Below are 27974 nucleotides of genomic sequence, written 5' to 3'. Positions count from 1 at the left end.
ATATTACACACACACACACACATATATATATATATATATATATTTCTTTACAATCTATTAATGCAGTTCATCCAAACATGATTAGCATTACATGCATGAACCTGAACAACCATGCAGTCAAAATATATTACACAACTGTATATACAGTTATATTTACAAGCTGCATACAAACAGGCATAAAATAACACCATTCTATGGTAACTGTTGAATGTTCATGTAAACATTGCAGGGTCTGATATTCTTCTAACCATGAAGTTCAAACAGTCAGGTATGGTTCCAATAGTTTTTTCACACGTTCATCGTTGCGAGGGAGCTTTTTCATAAACTCTTAATGGCTTTAACCGATTCTTCAAATCCCCATGTTTCAACAATCAAATTGACCAACTCATACTTGTCTTCATTTGTTTCTTCAAGTTTAGACGCAGGAATGGAAACTCTGTTTTCACAGTTTCGCATTAAATGCTTTAGTTTCTTGAGCTGGTCACTGGTGAGCTCTTCAATGATTTTACCAAGATCAGATTTCCACTTTTTGTTACGCTCTATGTTTCCTTGGGGACACACTTAAGAAAATAATTTAAAATCATGTAGAAATACATCAAATATTACTGTATCATGAATAAGAGACTGATTGTTTTTGAATATTTATAGATGAAATAAAGAAAAAGAATCAGATAATTACATACTTGTATATTGTGCACAAATAATATCTAATCAAAAAGTGTTATTACCTTGTTTTGCTTTAACAATTATCATCCGACTCCATGCTGTTTTGGGGGTCATCTTTCCTTTCCCCGTTATTTTACGTAGAATTTTAATTTTCAGTTGAATCACAGATTTATCTAAAAAGACCTCATATGTAGGATGGTAATTATCAGCATGAAGAGATTCAAATAAGCTTGCCTGAAAAATACAAAAAATCTGTAATCATATATCAAAAAGCTGTAGAGAGCTTTCTAAAACTAAAGGGCTGTTGATATAACACTTATAGATTTCTGTCGGAGCAAGCTGGCAAGATATTTGCTTTACATCTCAGACTCAAGCACACTTTCAGCCTTCACAGAGCAACCAACCAGCCTTTGAGGTCAGATTTAGAAAAAAAGGTAGGAATGTTTAGCATTAAAAATGTAAAGCAGCAGCATGTTGTCTGCATCCATTTTGGTTCTCTTCATCATCTCGTGTTCGAGATCCACCTATGGGGAAGGGAATCCGAACCTGACCTCTGCAGAAGCATCCAATTGCACCAAGTCTGGCTAGACAGACAGAAGCGCGTAGCCAATCACAGGTAAGGCCTCACCTGAGAGCATATAAGGTCTAACTGCGCTGCTGTTCTTCGGTTGTCATTCGCTTCTCGCAATCTCTGCTGTAACATAGTTCAGTTGGATACCTCTGCTCACTGTGTGTCTTCAGGAGGAGATATCGTCTGATCAGCATCTGCCAGACGTGACATTCAAGCATGCAGAAGAGGCTTTGGAGAACCCGGAGCATTCCAGCCATTGCCTTGTGCTGCAGAAAAAGCTCCTGATGCGTCGACTCAAAGTTGCAGCTACCAGGTGTTTTGAGCTCTGCCTTTCTGAATCAGATGGAGGACACGGTAACATCACTTAATTGGGCTGACCTCCCTGCTTCCCCGAAGAGGATATCTTTGGGGCAACCTCCTGATGAACCAGTTGGTTCCGGCATTAAGAAGACGCGGGCCTTCTTTGGTTCTCAGAGGACGTGGAGGCCATTCAACTCTCTGGTTCCCCAGGTTTACCCCCGCGGCCTTACCCCAGTACATCCCCCTGGACGTGTGGGAACAAGCGGCCGCTTGCCATGACATTGCGTGGCCGGCTCTGCAGAGCTCCACTTACCAGGAGAGGGATATGTATCATGGGAAAGTGCTGGGCCCCCTCCCGACCCGAGGAAACAACTCTTCCCTGTCCTGGCAGCGTGCATGAAGCACGTGAGGCACTACTGGAGCGACCAGCTGAACCTTAAACACGGTCTCGCAGGTCTGGAGGTGAAAGATAGGGAGGCTCTTGGCTTGGGTGATCCCCGCTGTCGAGCCGTCGATCGCCAGGCATCTCAACCCCGTCCAGGGCTGGCTGCTCTCCCCCCTGAAGGTGGTATGGCCTGGCAAAATGGACCGTTTTTCTTCCTCCGTTCATCAAGCCACTTATAAATCCTAGGCCTTTGCTGTCAGGGCTCTTAATGTTTCGTGGCTTTGATGCAGCAATGGTGCAACGACAAAAAGAAAGAGGACGAAGCTTTCCCTAGAAAGGAGCTCCGCGTCAGTTGCCCACTAGGCGTTTGCCTAACCCCCCCGTGGGGGTGCGAAACCCGCATCATAGCAAGGAGAGACCGCCCATCAAACCCCCTCCAATGCTAAACCCTGGGGAAGACCGTCTCCCACCGCGGCCAGGAAACCCCACAACCCAACCCCTACCGACCCGGCCTGATGTCCGACCGTTGGGGGCCCAGAGTCCACGTTCGCGAGCCATAAGCTAATCAGACTCTCTTTCTGTAATTTCGCCTATCTAGGGCATATGTTACGAATTCACAGTTCTTCCCTTCGGCCTCTAACTCAGCCCTATGATTTTTTGTCTGTGTGTGGAGGCGGCCTGGCTCCCCTGAGAATGTTAGGTCTGCGGATTTTGACATACATGGATGATTGGCTTATCATGGCCGAATCAGAAAAGGAGGTGCTGAGGTACACCTGCAGTGTGCTTACACCCACATCACATCTCTCGGGTTAAGGGTGAATGTGAACAAAAGCAACTTTGGACCCAGTCAGAGTGCACTGTTAAAAATGCCCGTGAAGTTTGCGGGAAAATTCTGTTGTTTTCACACAAAAAACATGTTATCAGAAAGCATCCGTAAAAAATACGGAAAAACACTGTAAAATTGTTTGTAAAATTAACAGCAAAAATCCATCGTTTTTACGGAAAAACCCTGTTAAAGTGCTTTAAAGCGCAAAAAAAGTTTACGGTAAAATTCTGTAGTTTTCACAGAGAAAACTGTTGTCAAAAAACGTCCGTAAAAATACGAAAAATAACACTGTCAAATTCTCTGGGAATTGAACAGTGAAATTCCATAGTTTTCACGATGAGTTTTTTTTAACTCCACAAACACTTTTATCACCTTCACTTACTGACACCACTGTCACTTTATTTCTCTTGCACGTCTACAAAAGTTCTAATTGAGAATTAACACAAGTTTACATGTTAATGGTTTTGTTGAGTCACCATTATGGTGATGAGTGTTTGCTTTAGTTGGGATCTTGACCCTTTGCTTTCCATGTGAAGAAGTCTTTCCCCAGTTTTGATATCTGTGTGTTGAAACATAGACCGAAACAGGTGGGTAAAAGCTCAGACAAAGCTAACTATTAACTTCTTTAGGTTGGAGAGTAAATACATGGTTGAGAGTTTAGGCAGTGCTTTAAAGTTATTTGTTATCATCTTTTATGATATTGCATGAAATTAAATAATATACTGAAAGTCTTTGACAGCACATGTGACGCATAACAAATGTTCTAGCAGATATCTAGAATATAACAGTGTGTCTCAACAATGGTGACAACAGAAAAAACCATTAAAGATAAACGCAATGCATTCTGGGTATCATCAAAGCACAAAACTCATCAATGACTCCCAGCATGCATTGCGGGTGTAAGATTTTCAATTGTTAGTCACCACTGTTGAGATTCATACACTGATTCTTGATTTGTGAGTCAAAGACCAAATGCAAATCTTGTGACGGTTCATTGTTTTTGATTGTTTCTGGAAATATGAATTTTAAATGTAAATTAATTTAGACGTTTGAAACAAACAAAAAAAGTAATTAAACAACATCGTGGAATTAGCTTTTGAAAAAATCTAAACACATTTTCACTTGTTGTCATTTGCTACAAAACTATGTTTTATATAAAACAATGTCATAGCAGCCCAAAGTAAAATGGTAATTTATATATGACGGCTGACAGACGCCAACTAAAGCAAACACTGATCACAAAAACGGTGATTTGAATACACCAATAAAGCATCAAGTCATGGCTGTTATGCTGCAGTCCCTGTGAAGCAGAAGTGATGATCGTCTTCAGTATTCTGACGTATTTCAAAGCTGAATAGTGGGTGCGGCTCATGTTTTCCATTGTGAATTGATTGGATGAATAAAAACAGGATGTTCCCGTAATTTTACGGTAGCTTGCTGGCAACCACAGCTGCCGGTATTTTTCCGTAAAAACTACGGAATTTGTATTTTCTCTCTTTTTTCTGATATTTAATGTTTTGTGGGTCACCACTATGCTGAAGAGTGGAGTCTGTGTTTAAGTCAAGGTCAGGCAATAGCATGCCGATGTCATGCTGCATGTTGCTTTGTTTAAAAATGACTTTGATGTTTTAATAACAAATTACAAAGAAGAAAATTAAGTAAATGTAATGTTTTCACTTCTGTGCATTTGGACCAAGTTAAAATTTTATATAAAGAAATTCTGTTAATGTAAAAGACTCAAATGTATTAAGTTCATACACAGCTTGAAGTTTTAAACTGCAAAGCTGTTTACGTTCCTTTCCTGTATTTTTTACGGAATTTTACTGGCAACCACAGCTGCCGGTATTTTTCCGTAAAATTTACGGAACATTTTTTACAGTGTGTGATTTTCCTGGACTTGGAGCTGAGCTCGGTCTCCATGCGAGCACCTCTCTCAAAGGAGCGCGTTCTCTCTCTCTAATGAGCTGCGTGTTGCAGTTTAGAGAGGGGACGATAGTGCAGTATCCCACATGCCTCAGATTGCAGGGTCTTATGGCTTCAGCTATCGAGGTTTTGCCTCTGGGACTCCTGAGAATGAGAGCATTCATGAAACATTTCAGTTTGATAGGCGATCTTGGCTGCTCTGTAGCAGTGATGCACACCTGCACGGCAGTTCTTTGCCACTGGAGGGACGTAGATTCTTACGCACAGGGAACCCGTTTGGGAACAGTAGTGATGTGGAAAGTCATGACAACAGATGTGTCCCTAACAGGCTGGGGTGCGACCCAGGAGGGCAGGATGGTGAACAGTTTGTGGGCGAGCAGACTATGTTCACACATAAATTATTTAGAGCTCCTGACCATATGGAAAGCTCTGAATTATTTTCTGCCCCGCCTGCAAGAACATCATGTGCTCCTACGCTGCGACAACACCACAGCGTTGGCATATATCAATCGCCAGGGTGGTTTACTCTCACAGAAACTTCACGCTCTAGCTCACAAGCTATTGGTGTTGAGCCGGCGTTTTTTCCTGTCGTTTTTCGCGACTCATGTTCCAGGCATCCTGAACAGAGGTTTGGACCTTCTGTCGCGGGGAACCACACTATGGAGATTGGCGCTTCCACCCTCAGAAAGTGGGCTTGTTATGGAGGAGATTCGGTCAGGCAGAACCTCCCATTGTCCTATGTTATTCTCGCTAAAGGACTTGCATGCGCCCCTCCAGGTGTACGCACTGGCCCACCCATGGTCCAAGGTGCTGCTATATGCTTGTCCTCCTATGTGTCGGATAATTCCCACACTGGCTAGACTGAGAGAGAAGGGCCTGTCACTCTTTCGAATAGCTCCCAGGTGGTCCAAAGCACCGTAGCTGGCAGAGATAATCCCTCTGCTATATGCCCAGCTGTGATGCCTCCCCTTTCGCTCTGACCTATTTATCACCCACATCTGGACAAGGTGGCTCTCTGGGCCTGGCCCATGAGAGGACAAACTTAAACGCGCTTGGGCTTCACCCGTGTGTGGTTACAAAATGCCAGGGCCGTTTCTACACGGTCCTTATATGGTTGTAATTGGCAAGTGTTTGAAGGGTGGTGTGATTGGCTCAAATCATATCAGTGCTCAGTTCCTGATGTTTTGTGTTTCTTACAGGATCTTATGGGTAAAGTCAAATCTTTTTCCACAATTAAGTTCTACCTGGCCGCTATTTCTGCCTGTCATGTGGATTTTGAGGGCTCAACAGTCGGTCAGCATCCAAGGTTGAATGGGCCAGTGGGCCATGCGTCACCAAGCATGCATTCACATTCCTGCCTGGGTGTTATATACTGTATGTGTTGCTGGGTTTGTTACATGTGTGTGCTTCATACATGTTGCCTGTCCTGCATGTGCACAGCCGCTATGTGTGCGCATCAGGGTTGTCAGGTGCATTATTATGGGACACGTCAAGCATCGCCCCCTTTGGGGTGACCGTCATTTTTCTGGCTTTCAGAAACTCAATGTGAGTGTATTTGGCAACCGGGGACTTTCATTATTCACTGCATTTCCCATAACCCATTGCCCGGACTCATTGAACGCTGATCATTCTCACCCGTGTGTAATTACCACTGTCAATATAAGCCTGGTTCGATCATTCTGTCATTGTGCAGTCTTGTTTGTGTCCCACTGCATTTCTGAGTGGTCTTCTATTGGATTTCTTGTGTTTTGATTCTTGGATTTGTTTATCGTTTTGGAAACCTCTGCTGCCTCCCCCGACCTTTGACTGTTTTCTGCCTGCCCTGAACATTGGCTGCATTTAGATTTTCAACCCCTGAGTCTCGGAGCAGTTTGTGACAACCAAAAATAACAAATAAGTGCTTACATACATTAACATCAAACAAAGTAACTTTACAAACAACATTTTAAAATTCTCTTTGTTTATGGTAAGTCTGGCAAAGTGCAAGAAATATATTTATTGCTGTCATTTACACTGCTGTCTAGTTCAGAACTATGTCCGTACATGGTTATTAACTATTTTCTTGCAGAGAATCTCATCTGCAAGTCCTGCTAAATGCCATGATAGTTTGTGTAAAAGGACCCGAATGACGGAAGTTCCTTAGCAGCATCTCTGCCACCCCGGTTGGTGAGCTTCGTAACTGTTCATAAAAAAACGTGCTGTAGCTTCAGGTTAAGAATACGGCATTTTAAGAGGTTCATTATTTTAATTTCCATAACAAAATATAGAAAATCTAAATAATTTCAATTTTTATTTTGTGAAAACGAATATTGAATGGACAAAAGATACCTTGATTTTCTGCTTGCCATTTCCAGCACTGGTTATTGTTATCATTATAGTCATAATAGTATTGTATTCTTAGTTTTAGTATTTATTTTAAGCCCACGTGTACTATGACAGTGATTTGAGAGTATAGGACTCCAAATGCTTGGTTGCTTTCCAATTGCTTTTGTGGTACTGAGATCTTTTTCCATTATATTCATTTTCAGTGGGTATCTCTGTTTCTAGAGTTAGCTTCAAGGCTAAATATCTGAATCCAGTTACCTTTGGTTGGATTCTTTCTGCCTTTTTTGCGAACAGAGTGTACTTGGAATTTATCCATAGTGTGCAGTTAGAGCTGGTTTGGATGAACTGATATTCTCGTTGCTGTTCCTTTATCTACCAACCAAACAAGAATGTGTGTGAGGTTTATAACAAATTACACAGAAAGTTTAAATTAAGGGCCGGCATACCTCCAAGAGTGGGACACTGTTAGGCAATAGAAAAACCCATATTCTTTGCTGTTTATCAGAGATGTTAGGTTCCAGAAACAGCAGCACTTGCCCTTTGATCTTTTTGCAGTCCTGATTGTTCTCATCCACGATACCATAGTTAGATAACCGACAGACATTTACAGCTATATGGGTTTTAGTCATTTTAACTGGAGCAATGAATTCCAGTATGTTTTCGTGTGTATGGACAACAGAAAGATTTCCAATTGCATCAACTGTAAAAGATATATGATTAAGATATATGATTGAAAAAAGAAATGACAAAAAATTATTTGGCATAATGATGATGGTACAGTAACACTATTGAGTCTACTCTTGAACTGTTTGTTGGTGGAGAAACATTTCAGAAAACATTGGACATATCACGATAAAGAAATCACCAAGCTAAACCACTTTTCAACTTTTTGAAATTGTATAATTAGGTTTTGTTTTGTTCTTTACTGGAAAGTAACTATAACAACATAGTTCCATCTAATTTAAATACTGTTGTCAGTCTAAAGGCTGAAGAATAGATCCCTTTCTTTACGCCTACACGCTGCCGGAATCTTGTTACCTCATGTACAAAGTACAAGTACACATGCCTCAATACACGTGTGTCTCAATACCCCTACAAGTCGGAAGCACTGTACTTTGCAAGGGTGTGCGTAAGGCTGTATGCGAGTGAGTTAATGATGACAGAAGTTTCCTTTTCGGGTGAACTATCACTTTAAGAGCAAAATGTGAGGGGGGTTCTGTCCATAAAGAGTGTTTAAAACACTAATTTACTTTATATTTAAAGGAGCCAGTCTTTGCTGTTTTATGAGCCTTTTATTATGTTTTTTGGATGTTTAACAATGGATGTACATGTTTCTAATAAAAAAAAACTTTTTATATTTCAAGGGTATTGTTCACTGCGCTCCCTCTTCTAACAAAACGACTGGATTTCTTCCTGTCCATATAAAGTCCCTCCTTCTGAAACGCTCTGATTGGTAAACCTGACCAGTTCTGTCCTGATTGGTTCCCCATTTAGAGTGTGTGTGAAGATGTCCCACCCATATCATATCAGCAAGCTTCCACTTCTCAGGCTGTTTTGATTGGTCGGTGCCCCTCTCATTGCATGTGTATTCATAAATTTTGGCTTTGTGCAATAGACAGTAACATGCGCATCAATCGAAGTGTAACGGAGGTCTGCTAGGGCATGTGCAAACGTCAATCTTTGTTAGAGATTGCGCATTGTTTCCTTCTATGGCGAGGGAAATCACACCGGACCGAATGGTGTCAGATCTGTTATATTATTTAACACTAATAACAGAAGCGTTAGTTTTGCCTTTTTATATTGGACCAGAGTTATATAATCAAACAAGCAGATTGACCAGAAGACAATTGCAAGCAGGACTTCAAAGAACGTTTCAAAGAAGTGTTAAAGAGGTTAGCGCACACACACACAATATCGGTGTATTACACAGAACAGCTTTCACAGCCAATGTTAAAGTCATGAAAGCTGTTATTTGAGCATTAGTTATCTTAGATTGTGTGTAGCTGTATTCTTATTACCAGCTGTTGGACTGTGATGAAAGTGAAAGTAGTTTAGCGCGTAGCTCTAAATGTTTACAATCTCTGATAACTAAACACTACTCTTCCACTTCTCTAAGGAAGGGCTCGCCCATTCTTTTGGTGTATTCCTTTGGGTGGAGGTTATTTAAAGCACTTAGAATAGTGACATCATGTACCCGGGAAGTAGAGGGCTGTAGTCCGATTCCAGCCATTCTATGTAGTCCTTGAAAAGCGAATTCTGTTAAAGACAATATCTCGCTTGGCACTGAACTTTGAGCTTTATCATTATGCAGGTATTGTTTATGATCTAACAGCAAGATTACACACTAACTAAAGGTTGAAAAATACGATTGCGGGGAACTTGCAACTGATAATAGACATTCTGCTATGAGCATGCAAGTGCTGCTTAGGCACAATATCCCCAGTGAAGAGATCCAGACATGTGAAGCTGGGGGTGGACGTGGTTCACCACTCACCAAGACTTCTGACAGTGTGTTGGTTTATACTACTTATGGCACGCCAATAAGACTATTTTAATGCAGAAGTAGGATAAGCATGAGTTGTCATTGGCTATAAACTACCTGAAATCCAATGAGTTAAATTCACACTGCTAGCTGACTGGTTCATGGATTGCAAGAACACTGAACTATAAGCCAGCACCTCTGCACCTCCAAAGAAGCACTTAACAAATAGTAAGAGTACAACAATATGATGGATTAACTAGCAACGACTTTTACCTTGTGTTTCACAGTGTGGAAGGTGAAGTTCATACATTTCTCCTGTAGGCATTTTGATATCATACAGAGGACCAGCAGGCTCATAATGTGTTTCGCAGAGGAGATGCATATCCCAGTGAACCAAACTGTACTCTACACATCCGGCTCCTTTTATTCCGAACACGAGTCCAGTTGCCCTGCACATGAAAAGGCCTCCTGTACTGCACTGAAACCTGCAACATAAGAAAAAACATGTAACATTGTTGTATAAAGAGGACGTGAATAGACAGGATATAATAATATAAGTAATGCATAGACAAATAGTATTTGCTACCTATAGAAAATCCTGCCATTATTCACTTCTAGTTCAGGATCAAACTGCTCCATATGTTCTTGTCTCTGTGAAATAAGAGGATAATGTTTTACAATAAAGGTATAGTATCATAAATATTACAGAGCTTGATATGTCATGACATCTGTCAAGAATGTACTTTTGGTATTTCACAAGAGAAGAACAGTTGTACTCAGTTTACTCTACATGAATGTCTTAATCCTTTTAAGTTTCCAAGTGTGGCATTGATCTGCAATTGATCTGCATCGTGGCTTTTGCATGTCTCACACTACATAAGTTTTCCCATACCTTAGAAGTCAAACATGTTTCTTGCATCCTGCTTTGTGATCCAACATCTTTTGTCACAAAATTGTTAGGCTGTTTTGCATGTCGCATTGTACCAGAATGTAGGGTAACAAAACGTGCTTCCTCCACCAGGAGGCCAGTCTCTGTTATTTGGTTGTCACAAAGGCTGCAAAAAAGATTTGATGAGTCTTTTATTCCTTTACAATGTAAATGGCATGAAATAAAAGGTTACACCATAATCACCATATGGTCTTTGTGAAACTGTTTCCTTCTAAGGCACTGCACAGTCTCTGTACTCCTTTTTCAGTTATGTCATTGCCAGTAAGACTTAAAAACAGCAAGGGTTAGGCAATAAAAATGCTGCTTATATGAAAAGAATCAATTGAAAACTGCTCAGGTATACTCACTCTAGATTCATAATTTTGTTTAGGTGAAGGGCTAAAAGATCCAAGCATGCATCTGTGATTTGACAATAACTGAGATTCAGATCGGTAAGCTCTTCTGTGTAGTCCAAGACTAACTGCAGAGACTCACAGGTACGGTAGTTAAGAGGAGTGTCACTGAGGTCTAGGTGTTTTCCAAGTGCTTTGGATAATGATGATGCCCATTTCAAAGACATAGCCATGGGGGAATTTAAAATCAAGGTCAGAAACTGGCAAAGGAGACCTTTGCTTAAGCTGTTGAGACAGACGTTTTTGCAAATGAATCACCTGTAGAAATAATGCAATGAAAGTACATTTATATCCACCATGTAAAATATTTGGAAACTTACCGAAGATGCACTTTGTGTAATATAGGGAACAGACATTCAAGTGCAGAATCATCTGCTTGGCAGTCATATAAAAATAATTCTGTGCGACAGACTGTTGTTTCAATGACAGAGGAAATGGCTGTGCAATCCATCACACTTAGAGAAAGAGGATCTGCATTCTCATGACCAAAACGACCACTACTGACCGACGAATGACCGGAAAAGTCCAATTTGTAGTTTAGTGCGGTGAAGAGCGCAGACATGGAATAACCTTGTTTTTCCATTGCCTTAGAAACACGAAGGAAGTTTAACAGCAGCTTTCTATCAATCCTGGTCGAATGAAAAGCATCATAAGTAAAACAGTAAGTGTGAGTTGGAACAAAACAATACATATAATATACCTATACCTGAGATCAGAAACTCTGTGCAGGAGTCTGACAATGTTTTCAGTCTCATTATGTGGTATGATAGAGTTCAAAAGGTTGAGCTTAACTCCATCACTGTAGTGCAGGGCAAAGCAGAGGGATTTGCAGTCAGTGGAATCCAACTCTCTCATGGAAAGGTTAATAAGGTCAGCTGATGCTCGCAATAACTTTGCAATTAGATGGCCTGCCTTTTGCCGGTATATCTCTTTCAATGCAGCCCTCACATATCGTGCACTTATCCTGCATAGTTTGAAGAGAGTTTAATATTAACGACACCATTAATTCTAGAAGGTATAGCTTAAATTTAAATGTGCAGGTCTTGCCTCTTAAAGCGAACTGTGTCAAGAACAGTAAGAAGGCTCGGAATGTTGGTTAAATTAAATCTTCCCTCTGCAAGGTCAAGAGTCACATGCTTCTTTGCACCTCGTATCAGATAATATAAAACATCCCAGGACAGACTACAAGGTGATAAGTCTCCATCAGTTTTTTCCAGAAACATCTGTGTCAGATCTTCATCATGAGCATCATATACAAATTCTGCTAGTTGTTGCAGACTGTCCATTTGAAATCTGTATTTACAAAATTACAAATTTCAAATGTGATTACGTTGTAAAATATGCCAGCTTTTATGACGTCACGGATAACAAGTTTCCACTTACGTTATAGACAACGGACCCTGATGACTCAGGAGGCATATGAATAGGTGAGCCTTAATTTTAAAATCTGAAAGATCCAAGTTGTGCACGGTCCAGACCCTAAGAAGACATGTCAGGCTACTTAATAGCTGGCAAAGTGCTCTCTCTGATAGATCAGAGCTGGACAAAACCACGGACAGCTTTTCCACAGTTATGGAATTTATTCCTGATCTAGCTGACTTAACCAGTCTTGCTAGTTTAGATGTTGCGATTTCATTTATTCTGGGGAGAGAAATAAGCAAGAGGAGCAATCTTACAACAGTCAAACATCGTCGATTACATTTAATAAAAAAGGCAATACATTAACTTTTTATTGCTAAAAATAATACCTTAATGTCTGAAGCCTTTTTATATTTGAAAAAAGTAAAAAGGAACCATGACACAAGATGTCTTGAGGGAGGAGACTTATAAAAATCTCTTCTTCATCCAGGAGTTTAAGAACACTGCCAATAGCCTGACATAGGCGACTTGGCAGCATCTCTGTCAACGAAATTCTAAAACCAAGCAGTCGTAACAGCTCAGTAACTTGTTTCGGATTCCATTCCCTGTCAGTTGAGAGGATCCCACACACTGCCTGGAAAAACTCCTCAGCACAGCTGGCAGGGTTATGCATGAAATGAAAGTTACTATACAAAAATGGGTAACACTTTATAATACTGTTTCATACTTAACAGGAAGTTATGCAGGAACTAATGCAGAACAAATGGTTAGTGGTGCATTAAGACTGTTTAGTCATGACATATAACTAATAAGGAAGAAAGATTAACTTATCAGCAGGTAACAGATCCAGATGTATAAGGTAAGTAACAATTTGTTACTTATTCCTTATTTAATAGTTGTTAATTACAACTAAATGCTTTTATGTCTACTGCAGAACTATATACTATAATAATTTTGCCTGTAAACAGTCATTATATGAATAGTTTTAATTAATTAGAAAAAATATTTTTGGGAATTTCGTAGAATTCTGCATACTGCAATATTTTTATCTATATTGATTCAAAACATATCGATCTATTGTCCTTTTCAACAAAAAAAGTAAAAAAGAATCCCCCTCTTAATCACTGTATTCTGTATGCAGAAGTCACAGCAGCAAATATGTTAATTCTTGCGATAAATTCATACCCAGTTTTATATATTGTATTGATTACTGTTTCTATTGTGTAACTGTAAAGTTTCTGTTAGTATTTATTAAAATAAATCTTTGGTGTCCATAAAAATTCAGCTCTGTTTTGGTGTGTGTATGTAGATTGTAAGTAACTAAAGTTACAAGCTTTCGTTTTTATAGTAACTTTATATTATAGTAACTATAATTCCGTAATAAGTTAATTCATTTCTAGTCATGAATAATGAGTCACCAATAATTTCTTAATAGTTAATAATTAAAACACAATTTCAGCTATTGTCCACCAGATTCATAATAAGCAACAAGAAGATATACAGTGGGTATGGAAAGTATTCAGACCCCCTTAAATTTTACACTCTTTGTAATATTGCAGCCATTTGCTAAAATCATTTAATTTCATGTTTTTTCCTCATTAATGTACACACAGCACCCCATATTGACAGAAAAACACAGAATTGTTGAAGTTTTTGTAGATTTAAATAAAAAAGAAAAACTGAAGTATCACATGGTCCTAAGTATTCAGACCCTTTGCTGTGACACTCATATATTTAACTCAGGTGCTGTCCATTTCTTCTGATCATCCTTGAGATGGTTCTACACCTTCATTTATGTCCAGCTGTGTTTGATTATACTGATTGGACTTGATTAGGAAAGCCACACACCTGTCTATATAAGACCTTACAGCTCACAGCGCATGACAGAGCAAATGAGAATCATGAGGTCAAAGGAACTGCCTGAAGAGTTTAGAGACAGAATTGTGGCAAGGCACAGATCTAGCCAAGGTTACAAAAAAATTCTGCTGCACTAAAGGTTCCTAAGAGCACAGTGGTCTCCATAATCCTTAAATGGCAGACGTTTGGGACGACCAGAACCCTTCCTAGAGCTGGCCGTCTCGCCAAACTGAGCTATCGGGGGAGAAGAGGCTTGTTGAGAGAGGTAAAGAAGAACCCAAAGATCACTGTGGCTTAGCTCCAGAGATGCATTCGGGAGATGGGAGAAAGTCAACCATCACTGCAGCCCTCCAGCAGTCGGGGCTTTATGGCAGAGTGACCCGACGGAAACCTCTCCTCAGTGCAAGACACATGAAATCCTGCATGGAGTTTGCTAAAAAACACCTGAAGGACTCCAAGATGGTGACAAATAAGATTCTCTGGTGTGATGAGACCAAGATAGAACTTTTGGCCTTAATTCTAAGCGGTACGTGTGGGGAAAACCCGGCACTGCTCATCACCTGTCCAATACAGTCCCAACAGTGAAGCATGGTGGTGGCAGCATCATGCTGTGGGGGTGTTTTTCAGCTGCAGGGACAGGACGACTGGTTGCAATCAAGGGAATGATGAATGGGGCCAAGAACATGGATATCCTGGATGAAAACCTTCTCCAGAGTGCTCAGGACCTCAGACAGGGCCTAATGTTTACCTTCCAACAAGACAATGACCTTAAGCACACAGCTAAAATAACGCAGGAGTGGGTTCACAAAAAAACTCTGGTACTGTTTTTGAATGGCCCAGCCAGAGCCCTGACCTAAACCCAATTGAGTATCTCTGGAGAGACCTAAAAATGGCTGTCCACCAACCTGACCGAACTGGAGAGGATCTGCACAGGAGGAATGGCAGAGGATCCCCAAATCCAGGTGTGAAAAACTTTTTGCATCTTTCCCAAAAAGCCTCATGGATGTATTAAATCAAAAGGGTGCTTCTACTAAATGCTGAGCAAATGGTCTGAATACTTAGGACCATGTAATATTTCAGTTTTTCTTTTTAAATAAATCTGCAAAAATGTCAAGTCTGTGTTTTTCTGTCAATATGGGGTGCTGTGTATACATTAATGACGAAAGAAATTAACTTGAATGAATTGGCAAATGGCTGCAATATAACAGAGTGAAAAATTTAAGGGGGTTTGAATACGTTCCGTACCCACTGTATGTCAGATATGTTTGTGAGGTAAATTAACTAGTTGTGCAGTAATAATGGGGTTGTATTTCATAGTTAAAGAATCATTAAATTTATTTCAATGATACGATTGATATGAAAAATAAAATCTTGAAAAGGACAATATTAGACGATACTTTGTTGAAATAAAATAAAGTTTACTGAAAATAAACAATTAGTTCAAATTGTATTTTTAATAGTAATCCGAACATATATCACCAGTTTATTGACAAGTATTTTTAGCAGCTGTTAATGAGTAGTTAATAGATAAATATTTTAAATGAGCCTTAGCTATTTTACAATTCTGCAGCACACACAGCATTCAGTATTTATTAATGACTTTTAAAGAAGTAATCAACAGTTACTTACCTTAAACAACTGGATACTGTTAACTGCTGATAAGTTAATCTTTCTTCCTTATTAGTTATCAGTAATTACTACATTGTTAATGCAGCACAAACTATTTGTCCTGCATTAGTTTTTGCATAACTACCTATTAACTATGAAACAGTATTAAAAAGTGTTACCCAAAAAGGCTGGTAACTTTTGATCTAAAGCAAATCAACTCACCTAATGTTTGAAATATAGGATAAACAATTTAGGAAACTCCTAAGTTTATCCTTGTCGAATGAGCAGGATCTGAGCTCCACATTTTTTTTAACAGACTGAAGCTCCAGAAGTTTGTTAAGAGCATGTGTCTTCTTTAGTGTTAGTTGGTCCAGTATCCATACAGCTGGAGCAACGTTAAGAATAGGCTTCAATGCCGGCAACGCAGTTTTCCCTGACGAACTCTCATTTAGATGGGTGAAGAGATCTAAAAAGAAGGAGCTCTGCACATCTTCAGCCTCTTCAGCAAAGGGGAATGTTGAGTAACTAAACGCTACAGAAAGGCTCCAGAGTGCCTCCTCTCCACTTTCAGATGCGAGAATGAAAAGATCAGCAACAATCTTTACAATCTTGTGGATTTCTTCAGGCTGTCTAAAAGCACCAGGGAACCTGTAATATTTGGGATGAGATTGTTTTAAGACAAGAACTAAATTCTTTTAAAACAAAACTGTTTGTAGATGTTTTATTTACCTGATTTCTGAAACATAGGGCATGCATTGAAGAAACTGTTTAAGTTCACACTGCTCATATGTGACATCTAATTCAGCTGGCTTTGTTATTTTTAGAACTTTCATGGTCTGCAGGAGCAATGCTACATTTGAAGGCTGTACAACCCATATACTTGGCAATGCATGAAACACAGGTTGCAAAAGCGGACAAACATCCATCTTCCTAGCATGCGCATGCAGTTTCATTACAAAATCACACTGCTCCTTAATGTTTTCTCTTTGATCACTGCTGAGCACGGACAGTAGATTTCTTACACATCGTTGACCTGTCTTCCTCTCATACATAGCTCCTTGAAGATACAGCTCTGACTCTACAGCTACTTTCATGTGATTGGGAGAAATCCTAGGAATTCCAGAACAAAAACATGTATGAAGTTCATATACATTGTAATCTGTGCTAAAAGTGTTAACTGTTTTTACCTAATGGTTGCAATATTGGGAAGGCTCTTAAATATGGTCTGCGGCAAAAATCCTGTTACAGAGCTTTCATTTACATGCAGATGAAGATGAACATTCTTAGATTTCTTCCGCATAAGGACTTCACCTATTCTTTGAATCACTATCTGGTCTTGTTCTTCATGAACAATAAGATGCATTTCAGAGCTGAATAATTGAAGCAGACTCTCAAAATCTGAAAACTGTCCTGTTTCAAGTGCCACTTTCCACATCTGAGACTGCAACTTGCTTGTTGTCCTGGCAAAAAAGAAGCATGTTCAATACTTTTAATACAATGGCAAACACAAAAATAAATGTCTTATACCGACAAACCATGTACCTAAGAGATTTGAGATTTGTTACTGAGTTTAGAATAAGTTTTAACCCTGGGTCAGAAACTTCACAATCCGCGAGGTCCAGATTAACAGTGTGCTTCTTAGACTGACTGACCACATAGGATACGACACAGCACTGATGGGAATCAAGTGTCCCTTGTTCCTGTAAATCAAGTTCATACTGAATCTTTTCCAGAAAGAGACAGCATGCTTCAGAAGACTGATACTCATAAAGTCATCGGCACACAAAAAGGATATTCTCAGCTTTGTCAAACTGCTCACAATCTCCATCCTGGTTCAGTTCATTAGTGTAAAGGTAAGTGTCTACAATCTTCTGAAAGTACTCAGTACGTGTTGCCTGGATCTGTTTTACCGGGACCAAGCACTCTATTAACTCCCCCAGTTTATCGGACAGAAGTCCAGACAGAAATGGAATGATATATTTGAGGTATTTTCCTTCTTCATTGCTGCGACATTGATTCAGCAAATGAGGTATGTTGTCAGGATTCAGAATGAGAAAGAGAGCTGCCCAAAACTCTTGCATTGTATTGTGAAGGAATGCTGACACTCTGGAAGAGGTAGAAGGCTTGTTTGTGGAATGCATTGTTGTCAAAAAAGCATTTTGTACAGTTCTGTCTTTATGTTCAATATCTGTTAGGTTCACTGTCTTTGCTAGCATTGCTTTATATGAGGCGAGAGCTAAGGATGCAATCTCGTTCTTGTTGTCTGTAATGTACTTATCCTGGTTTTCCACATTTTGGTCCCCATGCTGTTTCATGCAAAAGCGAAAATTCTTACATACATCTCAGTAATTGTAAATGGCTTATTTCTGGCTTCATCTGGACTTATTGAAATGATTGTAGTCACTATGAAAGCATACAGTGGCACAGAGCACAAACTAAATAGCTCCGGGTTGTCCAAAGCACAGACAACTGAATCAACCTCTGTCCCCAACATCCATTTGAAGTATTCATGGATGGATTCATTATTGAAGCCCAGAACATCAACTCTATAAGATGACCAGTCTGACAGGTAACCTGAATCCTCAGCTTCTGGTCTGCAAGTGGTCAAGATCTTTGCATCCTTTAAAAGTTCTTTATCCATGAGCCGTTTTATAACTGCCTTACTAATTACATCCATGATGCCATCAAAGATTAGGACAACATTCTCTGAATTGCTCTCAATATTTTCAAGCACTTGATCTGATGCTTCATTTGGGGATACGTAGTTGTGGATAAGAAGGTCCTTCAAGGTCTGAGGAAATGGAGACTGGGAAAAGATTCTCATCAGTGGCTCATCGAAATAAAACATATACTTGTAATTCACTTGAATGCTTTTCTCTTCTGTCCAGAGCCTAAGAATCTCAAGGGCAACTGTTGTCTTTCCCACTCCAGGTTTTCCCACAAGCAAAATGCTTTTCTCATCATTCATTACCAACTGTTTAGGTGACAACATTTTCTTGTTCGTTGGAATGCAGACCTTCAGTTTTTTCCAGCGACTTTTATGAGCCTTTTTATTTTTAAGTTTTGAAACAGCACCACAATCTGTGTCCAGAACAAGAGGTATATATTTAAAGGGCATTCGTTGTGGCTTATTTTTCAAGAAGTTTATGGTTTGTTTCCATTTTTCATCCAGTATTTGTCTTGCTTTTAGCCTCAAAAGGTCTTGGTATATTGTACAAGGATCTGAGTCTGAAAAAGAAACAGGTTTGTTGATCAAGATCTCCAAACTGTGCTCGAGATTAAGAACATTTGGCCACAGGTCAACTGTGCCACACTGGCAAACTAATTTCATATATTTCCAGTAACCTGACATAAATTATCAAAAATAATAGTAATTTAGTTTGCCACACTCTGAAAGTTTCAAAGTAGCATTTTACTTGTTATCCTCAATTGAAATTAAAATTACTAGTAAAACTAATTGTCTGAATCAACTGCATTATGGTATTAACAACATTTCTGTGCATGTTACCAACCTGATTTGTTTGCATTTTGAAATTGTGACTCATCCTGGAAGGAGTAGCAGCTAATCCAGTAATGTAAATCTGGTTTCGTTAATCCAGGTCTTGGAAAGACATCAAATCTTGTTTTGTCGAGAATTTTTAAAAATGTGTGACATGCTTCTTCTCCTTTAGAAAAAACTATATCGAACAAAATATTCCACCTATCTGCTGCAGAGTTAACTGAATCCTTCTCATCATTTATAAAAAAATTGCATTGATCCAAGCGTTCCATTACAGGATCCCAATTCAGGTGGCTTGCAGTTAGTAAAGTTCGCCCATTTCTTAGGAATTGCTCTGCAGACTGTAGGGTGCTCGCCATCCTCGGAATTCTGTTCTTCTTCTATCCCAATTAAATTCCTAGAGATAATAGAGGAACAGAAAGAAGAAAAGTGTTTGGAATCATTTAGTGTATTTTTATATAAGAGTGCCATCAACGGCTCAGCTGATCACTTATTGTCCTTGTTTGAGTGTATTTGAGGTGCTGTGTTTTTTTTTTTTTGTGCCAGGGCAGAAGTTATGACTGTGCCATGGGAGAGCCGCTTCAGTTTAATGTTAATAAATAACGGAGGCAAAAGTATTTGCTGCCGAGAATAAAGAATGATGTCAGTGAGATTATAGGATAGAGGATAAAAACAAACACATAAACACATGCTATATGTATGCCTATGCAGAATCGAACCGTGACGTTTGAGCCTTGGGCTTCTGAACAAGCGCAACCCCATCCCCCAACACACACGCTTACACACTTACCCACGTAGAGTAAGTATTTTACCTTACTGTGCTTTTGTAACAGTACTTCCCATAATCCATTGCACCCGTCTCACCTGATCACCAACCACGGACATTTGTTAATCCCCGTCACCTGTTTATCCCTCGTTACCTGTGTTATTTAAGTTCTCTCCTTGTTTGTAGTCATTGTCCAGTTTTGAATGTTCTTGGTGTCGTGTGTTACCAGTATGTTCCTTGGATTAATGAAAACCCGTTTTGTCTATCTGATCATCTTGAGTACTTCCTGCACAAACTGTGACAGACTACTGGAACCTTAAAGAAAAATAGATTATCTGTGGTTTAACATCTGAAGGACCATCTCAGCCAGGACGACCGTCCTATGGAGATAAACGTGGAGGGCTTTCTCGTTCTGAGTCGCTAGGGGAGCTGGAATGATCTTGGTTTTTTGATGGGGTTGGATGATGACTTCAGCGTCGGGGTCCTGAGTTCAGGGACAGACCCGTTGCGGAGTGTATCTATCTCATCCGGTGGTTATTGGGTGCTCGACTCCGTTTGATTTAGACCATTCCAGATGAGTTCGATCATCATCCAATCCCATCCATGCACGCGACGAACGATCCAGCTCACGTCGCGATCTCCTGAGACCCTCCATCAGAGACAAATCGTGCAGAAATCTGGGGTCTGCTAAACCCGCTGCCAAGCCTCTAGAGACGGCTAACCAGCCGCCAAAGACCGCTGCCAAGCTGACAGACCCCGCTGCCCAACAGCATGAGGCGCCAACCCGGTCGACTAAGCCTGTTGCCCAGCTGACAACCACTGAACTTTTAAAAGAGTTTACCCACTCTACATCAAAGGGGACCTAAAGGACATTAAAGGGGACCTAATCTGTGGGCTGGTTAAAGGGGCCCCACTCTCCGAGCTGGTCCCGTCCAGCCTCCAGTGGTCTTCGAGCCGGTCCCAACCGACATTCAGAGACTTTCAGAGCTGGTCCCGTCCGGCCTCCTGAGACTTTCAGAGCCAGTCCCGTCTGGCCTCCAGAGACTTTCAGACTTTCAGAACCAGTCCCATGCGGCCTCCAGAGACTTTCAGAGCCGGTCCCGTCCGGCCTCCAGACACCTCCTTTGGCTCTGTTGGGCTCCCTTTCACCGGCTACACATTGGTCCTCGGTCCCTCTGTCTCCACCCTGGCTCTTTCCACCGTCAACACCCCCTTGGTCCTTCTGGTTGTCTACCTGTCTTCACCTGTCTCCCACCAAAGTACGTCCCTCTCCTGAACCCCCTGCCACCCTCCACTGTTGGATCTGTTATGGTGCGAGGTCGCACCTTTTTGAGGGGGGGCATACTATAACACTTCAACGTCTACACATCTTCATCACCGGACTACATTTCCCGTAATCCCTAGCACCCGTCTCTCCTGATCTCCATCTCTGGACATTTGTTAATCCCCACCTTGTATCCCTTGTTACCTGTGTCATATAAATTCTTTCCTTGTTTGTAGTCATTGTCCAGTATTGAATGTTCTTGATGTCGTGTGTTACCTGTATGTTCCTTGGATTAAAGAAAACCCATTTTGTCTATCTGTTGGTCTCGAGTACTTCCTGCACGAATCGTGACAGTTTAGAGGTGAGAATACATCATTATACCATCACACTTACCATATTATATGTTTACAATGCTACTCCAGACTTGAAACGCAACAAGCCGAACACAGCAAGACAGTTCACCAAAATATCACGCATAACAAATACAAATCATTATCAAACATATGCATCATGATCAGCGTGTCGCATATGTGCTCTTCAACAGAATAATGGACCACATGACAGACACTGCCTCCAAGTCTGATCATAAAACCACCTAAGACTAACGTCTCTCTTTACTGTTGATAGATCAGGATAGAAACATACACTTGTTTCTTGTTTTTTTTTTCATTTTATTATTCTATTTCATTTATCTCATGTATTACAATATTCATCTATCATACAGTTGTGTTCAAAATTATTCAACCCCCACTGAAATTGATTGTTTTGGTCGGTTTGACATTGATTATGATCATTCAGTCATCCTGCTTACAATTAAATCAAAGAGTCACGTGTAGGTCAGACAAATATAACATAACATTTATAATGAAATAACCACAAATGTCTTTTCTGAGCTCACATCATTATCAGTTTTATTCAACCCCCAAGTGACATTCAATCTTAGTACTTAGTACAACATCCTTTTACAGTTATAACAGCTTTTAAACGTGAAGCATAGCTTGACACAAGTGCCTTGCAGCGATCTACGGGTATCTTCGCCCATTCATCATGGGCAAAAGCCTCCAGTTCAGTCACATTCTTAGGCTTGCGCACTGCAACTGCTTTCTTTAAGTCCCACCAGAGGTTCTCAATCGGATTTATGTCTGGTGACTGCGATGGCCACTTCAAAATGTTCCAGCCTTTAATCTGCAACCATGCTCTAGTGGACTTGGAGTTATGCTTGGGATCATTGTCCTGTTGAAAGGTCCAACGTCTTCCAAGCCTCAGGTTTGTGACGGACTCCATCACATTGTCATCCAATTTCTCCTGGTACTGAAGAGAATTCATGTTACCTTGCACACGCTGAAGCTTCCCAGTACCTGCAGAAGCAAAACAGCCCCAAAGCATGATTGACCCCCCGCCATGCTTCACAGTAGGCAAGGTGTTCTTTTCTTCATAGGCCTTGTTCTTCCTCCTCCAAACATAGCGTTGATCCATGGGCCAAAACAGTTCTTATTTTGTTTCATCAGTCCACAGAACACTATCCCAAAACTTCTGTGGTTTGTCCACATGACTTTTGGCATACTGCAGTCGACTCTTCTTATTCTTTGGGGACAGCAAGGGGGTGCGCCTGGGAGTTCTGGCATGGAGGCCTTCATTACGCAGGGTGTGCCGTATTGTCTGAGCAGAAACTTCAGTACCCACATCTGACAAATCTTTTCTCAGTTCCTCAGCAGTCACACGGGGACTTTTCTCCACTCTACGCTTCAGGTAGCGCACAGCAGTCGAAGTCAGCATCTTCTTTCTGCCACGACCAGGTAGCGTTTCAACAGTGCCCTTTGCCTTGAATTTGCGAATGATGCTTCCTATGGTGTCTCTTGGTATGTTTAACATCTTTGCAATCTTCTTATAGCCATTGCCCTTCCTGTGAAGAGTAATCACCTGTTCTCTTGTCTTCCTGGACCATTCTCTTGACCTCACCATGTTTGTAACCACACCAGTAAATGTCTAGAAGGAGCTGAGTATCACAGTCATTTTAAAGCTGCCTAATTGGTGCTTATTAGGCTTTATTGCTGCTCCCTGATATCCACAGGTGTTTTCAATACCTGATTGAAAACACTTCATTGATCCTCTGTTCTTCAGGGTGGTAGTCTTTAAGGGGTTTGTAAGGCTGGTGCCAAGGTGTCCTCACCAAAAGGGCACCATATCCTGGGAAACACAGAACTTCATCCAATACAATGAACTCCCCGCAGAGTTTGCATCTCCATCTCAGACAGCTTATAACAATGAATGATGATTACCAACTCACACCTTTACATCTGTTCTCTTCTCCCCCTCTCATCTCTCTCCAACTGAGCTCAGAGCAATTCAAAGCTCACCCATGAACTGGATTTGACAAATACCATATCTTATAAGAACAAAGAATCTTCATATGCATATTTGGTATCATTTGAAATGTCTCAGTGCGATTGGTACAATGGTCTCATATCCACAGCAGTGGAGCAGATCATAACATAGGTTTGAGGCTTTAAGAAATTCTGCTCACTGTTGAGGTTGTGTCTTCATGCAAATGCCCATTTGTGGCCTGATCAGATCCAGGACAGAGTCCTTTACAATGTAAATTGTTGTTGTGTGGAGGAAGGATATTTTGGTCTGGGTTTTTAAGGGAAGCTAGCAAAATGTTCTGGGGAATTCTTACTATGATGAACCCCACGGTTCTGTGTGTGAGCCTTCAGACACACAGCACTGTGTTTTTTCCGATCGCATCTTTTTCTACTGTCAGGTATGCGTCTTAGACTCGTAGACTAATCTTTGAGGATTTGATGTTTTGTTTTCGTACTCTTTGAATTGAATTGAATTGTAATTGGCAAGAAACATTTACCTGACTAATAAATTGTCATGTTTGAATTGTTACGCATTATTCTGAGTTTATGAACTTTAGTAGATCACGTTATATCCTTTGTTACCACAAATCTACGTTCAGGTTAGTGACGGACTAAAATCCTGTATTAGGTGGAGCATTGGGGCACGCCAGCTGAGATCTTAGAGCTCCGGCTAACTACTTGGCATTAGTTTAAGTGTACTTAGACCGTAGGGGCTAATGTTTCCGTTTAGAACAGCACATATGTTGTCTGACCAATCAAAATAAGGTAAGTCTCAAACCTCTGGTTATTGAAATATTATTCTAACTAAGTGTACATAGGAAACTATGGCATGATTATACAAAGCTACCATCAGAGGAAATAAGATTGGTCTATTTATCTCTATGGAGTGGTCATGACCTCTGGTTAGAAATAATCATTACTTTAATTAAGTTTTTATAGTCTAAGGGGACTAGATAAAATAATGCTTTCTGAGTGTTACTTATAGAACCTCTGGCAGTGACCAAGACTGACGAGTTTGTGACCGTGAGATCCGCGTGTAACGGCCGGCGCGAGACTCTAAGCGACACTGAGAATCGGATGAAGGAGTGTAATTTAGAATAAGGCAGAAGAATCGAACATTGACCCAAATTACAGGATTATTATCACTCATGATAATCAAATACAAATAATATCATTCAACGAGGTTTCCTTTTTATCTTTTGGAGTCAGATAAATTATGCAATGTTAAAATAACGTTAACTGTAACAACCCAGAGCGCTGGAAAGACAGAACGCGCGAATGCCTTCGCCATGCCACTTGGACTCCGCCATTGGGCCAGTGGGTGGTTGGTGGTTCTTCTGTTCTCACATTTTCCACCACCTTACAGGTTGAATAATTATGTCAATGAAGAATTAACAAAAGAAACATTTACTACTGTATTACAAAACTAATTGATGTCATTTTAGTTGCATATGGTTCTTTAAGAAGTCCTTGTAGGATTTCATTCTGAATACAATTACAAATGTACACTAAACGGCCTTTTTTCGGCGCGTACACGTCAAACTAGTTCCGCCACCCTTTCTTTCCTTGATGGTGGGGAAGCTAGAGGATACGTCTATGTGCCCCAGGTGGAACGTGCTGTCTCGGTGCACCAAGGTGACTGAGCGGGCCCTGGGACGGATGATGTCCACATTTATGGTCCAAGAGAAAGACCTCTGGCCGAACCTTGCACAGATGAGTGATGCTGAGAAGGTCTGCCTCCTCGACTCACCCGTCTCGCGAGGGGGGCTTTTTGGTGATACTGTTGAGCAGCAGTTCTCGACAGTAAAGAAGCAGGCCGAGGCTATCAAGCATAGCCTCCACGATAGGGCGGCCAAGATCCCGTGCATCGTACGCTTCCCAGCAGCCCTGGTCCTCTTCGACGCTCTCCGGGTCCGATGCCCCCAACTCAAGCGCCCCCCTGGAAGACATTAAAGAGGCGACCACCAACACGTCAGCAGCCGCGGCAGAAGCAGAAGCGGCCCTCATGGGAAGACCCCAGGGAGAATACCTTTGGGCCCCATCCCCAGCCATTCGATCGCTGGTTGGTCGATCTGGGACGGGTCCTGCTCCGTCCCAACTGCCCACTGCAAGGAGTTTTTCCCCAGTTTAGGGCATCACAGTGGGCCTAGATGGGCCCTGAGGGTTCGCGCCAAAGCGCAATCTGTTTTCCAAAAGTAGTTGAGCGGCGGCAGCTAAACCATCCAAACATCAACCAATAATAACCATGGTCAAACCATTCACACTATTAGACAACTGCTTGCTGCAATTGCGTTACACATTCTGCCTGGAGACCTAGCCACAATCTCAAATAAAGAAATAACTGTCTTACATTACTGCTGACCTGCTTACAAAACTCCGAAAGATTCCTTTCTTTCAGGGTTGAAGATGATAAAGTCCTGCATGAGGATATTAATGTTGAGTAAAAAAGTCTGAAATTCGTTTTTGCGCCATTTGGACAAGACCGCTCGTGACACTTGATCTTCAATATTGCTGTGACGTCATGAGACACTTTTGTTGTCATTGGAACAGTAACGTAATTGATACCAAAACTGTAATGTTATTAATGTTTTCAAAAGATATTAGTGAATAGACAAATGAATTCAAATTAATTTATTTTTGATACAAAGTTTTTCATTCACGAGTGTCTATTTACACCGAGTACAAATAGCCCGCAGAAGGCAGGAATTACACTAATCGCAAATACTTATAAATAACGGCAAATAACGTTACTATTTGCACCTCAGTGTTGTTGTGCATTAAACATTATGCAATAATAACATAGTTTAAATTTATTAAATTAAAAAATATATCAAAATGATGGCAATTTATTGAGATATTAAAGCCCTACACCTCAAACCTTACCCTAAACCTAAACTTTATGAATACAAATGAAATTTTAGTCTTAAATCAAGTTTATAAAAAAAATGGCTTTATGGTCTGAATGTGATAGAAAAAGTTAAAAGAGCATTTTCAGCGAGAGTTTAATTAGAACCACGATCTCCTGTCACGCTGGTTAACAAATGTTAACAATTTACAATTTGTGTGACGTTTTATAATTCTTAGCAGGCAGCTGTAGTAAATAGGTTTACAAGTGTTTTGTTACATTTAAAAGTAATGCAAAACATTTGATATTTGTTTAACACTTTTGGCATTGTTAAGGGTACAAATTAACCAAATTTTTACCTCTTAAAATCAGGTAGAAATTATTTTAAATAATTTGACAGGTGCGCGAGTGCAACGTTGTCATAGCAACGTGGTACTTCCGGTTTCCTTTACATGTATGTCTTCTAAATTGAGAATCCTATGTGTACCGTATCCTTTAGAACAGTGGTTCTCAAACTTTTTCGAGGCCCCCTCTCTGTACTGTACATCGCTTTGCGCCCCCCAAATAAAGACTCATAATCTTAAACGTAGAATTTTAATTAAACGAAAAACATATTCAGTTATACAATGTTGGAACATCGATTCCTTTGGATGGTGGTCTTATTTTTCTCATGCTTGATTGCATACAATTTGAGATAAATTTCCATATTTGATAAATGCCACAAAATCTGTGCCCCCCTGGACCTCTGGGAGGACACAAGGACGCAGCCTTTCGAAACAAGACACCGGCTTTTTTCCGTTTGTCCGTCTCTCGACGCCAGGGGGTGCACTTCCCGCGGCTATCCAAGGTTTTATGAGTTTATTGTACTGACTGTGTAGTTTTAAGTGGTCGTGTTTACTCCCTTTTACGTACAAGAAAAATAACAAGTTAATAAGAACTGTTTTATTGTGCATTTGGCTGTAGTTTTAATAAAATCAGCCTATACGACAGCTCAGAGAGAGAAGAGAATCAGACCTGGTGCCAGTTTCATAAACTGCTTTGACTTGAGAGTCCATTTATTTTTCTTCAAGACAAAAACTTCTTTAAGTCAGTCACATGAAAAGGTAGATTGATCTAATTTAAAATCTAAAAAGTGAGACTTATTAGTCACAACTAATTGCAGTTAGCCAGTTGGCCCCTGAAGCGATTTTCAAGAGCAGTCTACAGCTCATTTGACGTTCGACATCACTGCTCCCTGAAAGGGCTTATGAAAAAATTGTGGTCTTATGACAAATAATAGCCTATCTTATTGTTTGACTGGGTCCTAACAATATTTGTTAACAAAATGAATAGTAAACTACATCTGTAGCCGTAAATCTCACGGTTAAAACAGCGGCTCTCTTCAGCAGTCAACATTTCGTATTTCCTTTACGGTATGCTTACAATGAATTAATAAAACATACCTCCAACCGACACCTGTTTTTAAGGCATCATTTTGGTCATCCAAGGTTCATCATCAAGAGGCACATGAGCAAAGCTACCATTGCTGTACACTGCAAAAATTACAAACCAAACATTTTATATATATAAGCTCCTGTGCTGTGGTTAGTTCAGC

General features: G+C 40.4%; 1 protein-coding gene across 2 annotated transcripts; it reads right to left on the bottom strand.

Annotated features, from left to right (window-relative positions):
- Nucleotides 1–70: 70 nt before the first annotated feature.
- On the bottom strand, nt 71–27961 carry LOC130419136 (uncharacterized). Of its 2 annotated transcripts, XM_056745595.1 has the most exons (20): nt 27823–27961; nt 19156–19539; nt 17186–18871; nt 16831–17103; nt 16373–16753; nt 15866–16291; nt 12568–12834; nt 12203–12460; nt 11867–12112; nt 11526–11783; nt 11140–11448; nt 10775–11044; nt 10611–10694; nt 10371–10533; nt 10065–10129; nt 9752–9963; nt 7443–7696; nt 7255–7368; nt 729–900; nt 71–560 (listed from the first exon to the last, which is right to left on the bottom strand). In XM_056745595.1, exons 4-20 carry the CDS (start codon nt 17076–17078, stop codon nt 319–321), a joined length of 3969 nt encoding a protein of 1322 aa, XP_056601573.1. In that variant the 5' UTR covers nt 17079–17103; nt 17186–18871; nt 19156–19539; nt 27823–27961; the 3' UTR covers nt 71–318. The 2 variants fall into 2 exon arrangements, with proteins under 2 accessions (XP_056601573.1, XP_056601581.1); XM_056745603.1 differs by lacking the exons at nt 71–560; nt 7255–7368; nt 7443–7696 and having other exon boundaries at nt 791–900.
- Between the last annotated feature and the right edge of the window lie 13 nt (nt 27962–27974).

The sequence above is a fragment of the Triplophysa dalaica genome, chromosome 1 (genome assembly GCF_015846415.1).
Source record: "Triplophysa dalaica isolate WHDGS20190420 chromosome 1, ASM1584641v1, whole genome shotgun sequence".
Classification (NCBI taxonomy): domain Eukaryota; kingdom Metazoa; phylum Chordata; class Actinopteri; order Cypriniformes; family Nemacheilidae; genus Triplophysa; species Triplophysa dalaica.
Note: the sequence above shows the minus strand (reverse complement) of the source record. Positions and strands in the feature narration are given on the sequence as shown.

Bases quoted from the DNA above. Each gene is read 5' to 3' on its own strand.
- LOC130419136 (XM_056745595.1), bottom strand. From the start codon at position 17,078: ATGTGGAAAGTGGCACTTGAAACAGGACAGTTTTCAGATTTTGAGAGT. The intron at 12,461-12,567 runs GTATTATTTTTA...TTCTCTCCCCAG, and splicing joins AAAAGGCTTCAGACATTAAG to AATAAATGAAATCGCAACAT. The intron at 11,784-11,866 runs GCAAGACCTGCA...CAAACTATGCAG, and splicing joins GACACAGTTCGCTTTAAGAG to GATAAGTGCACGATATGTGA.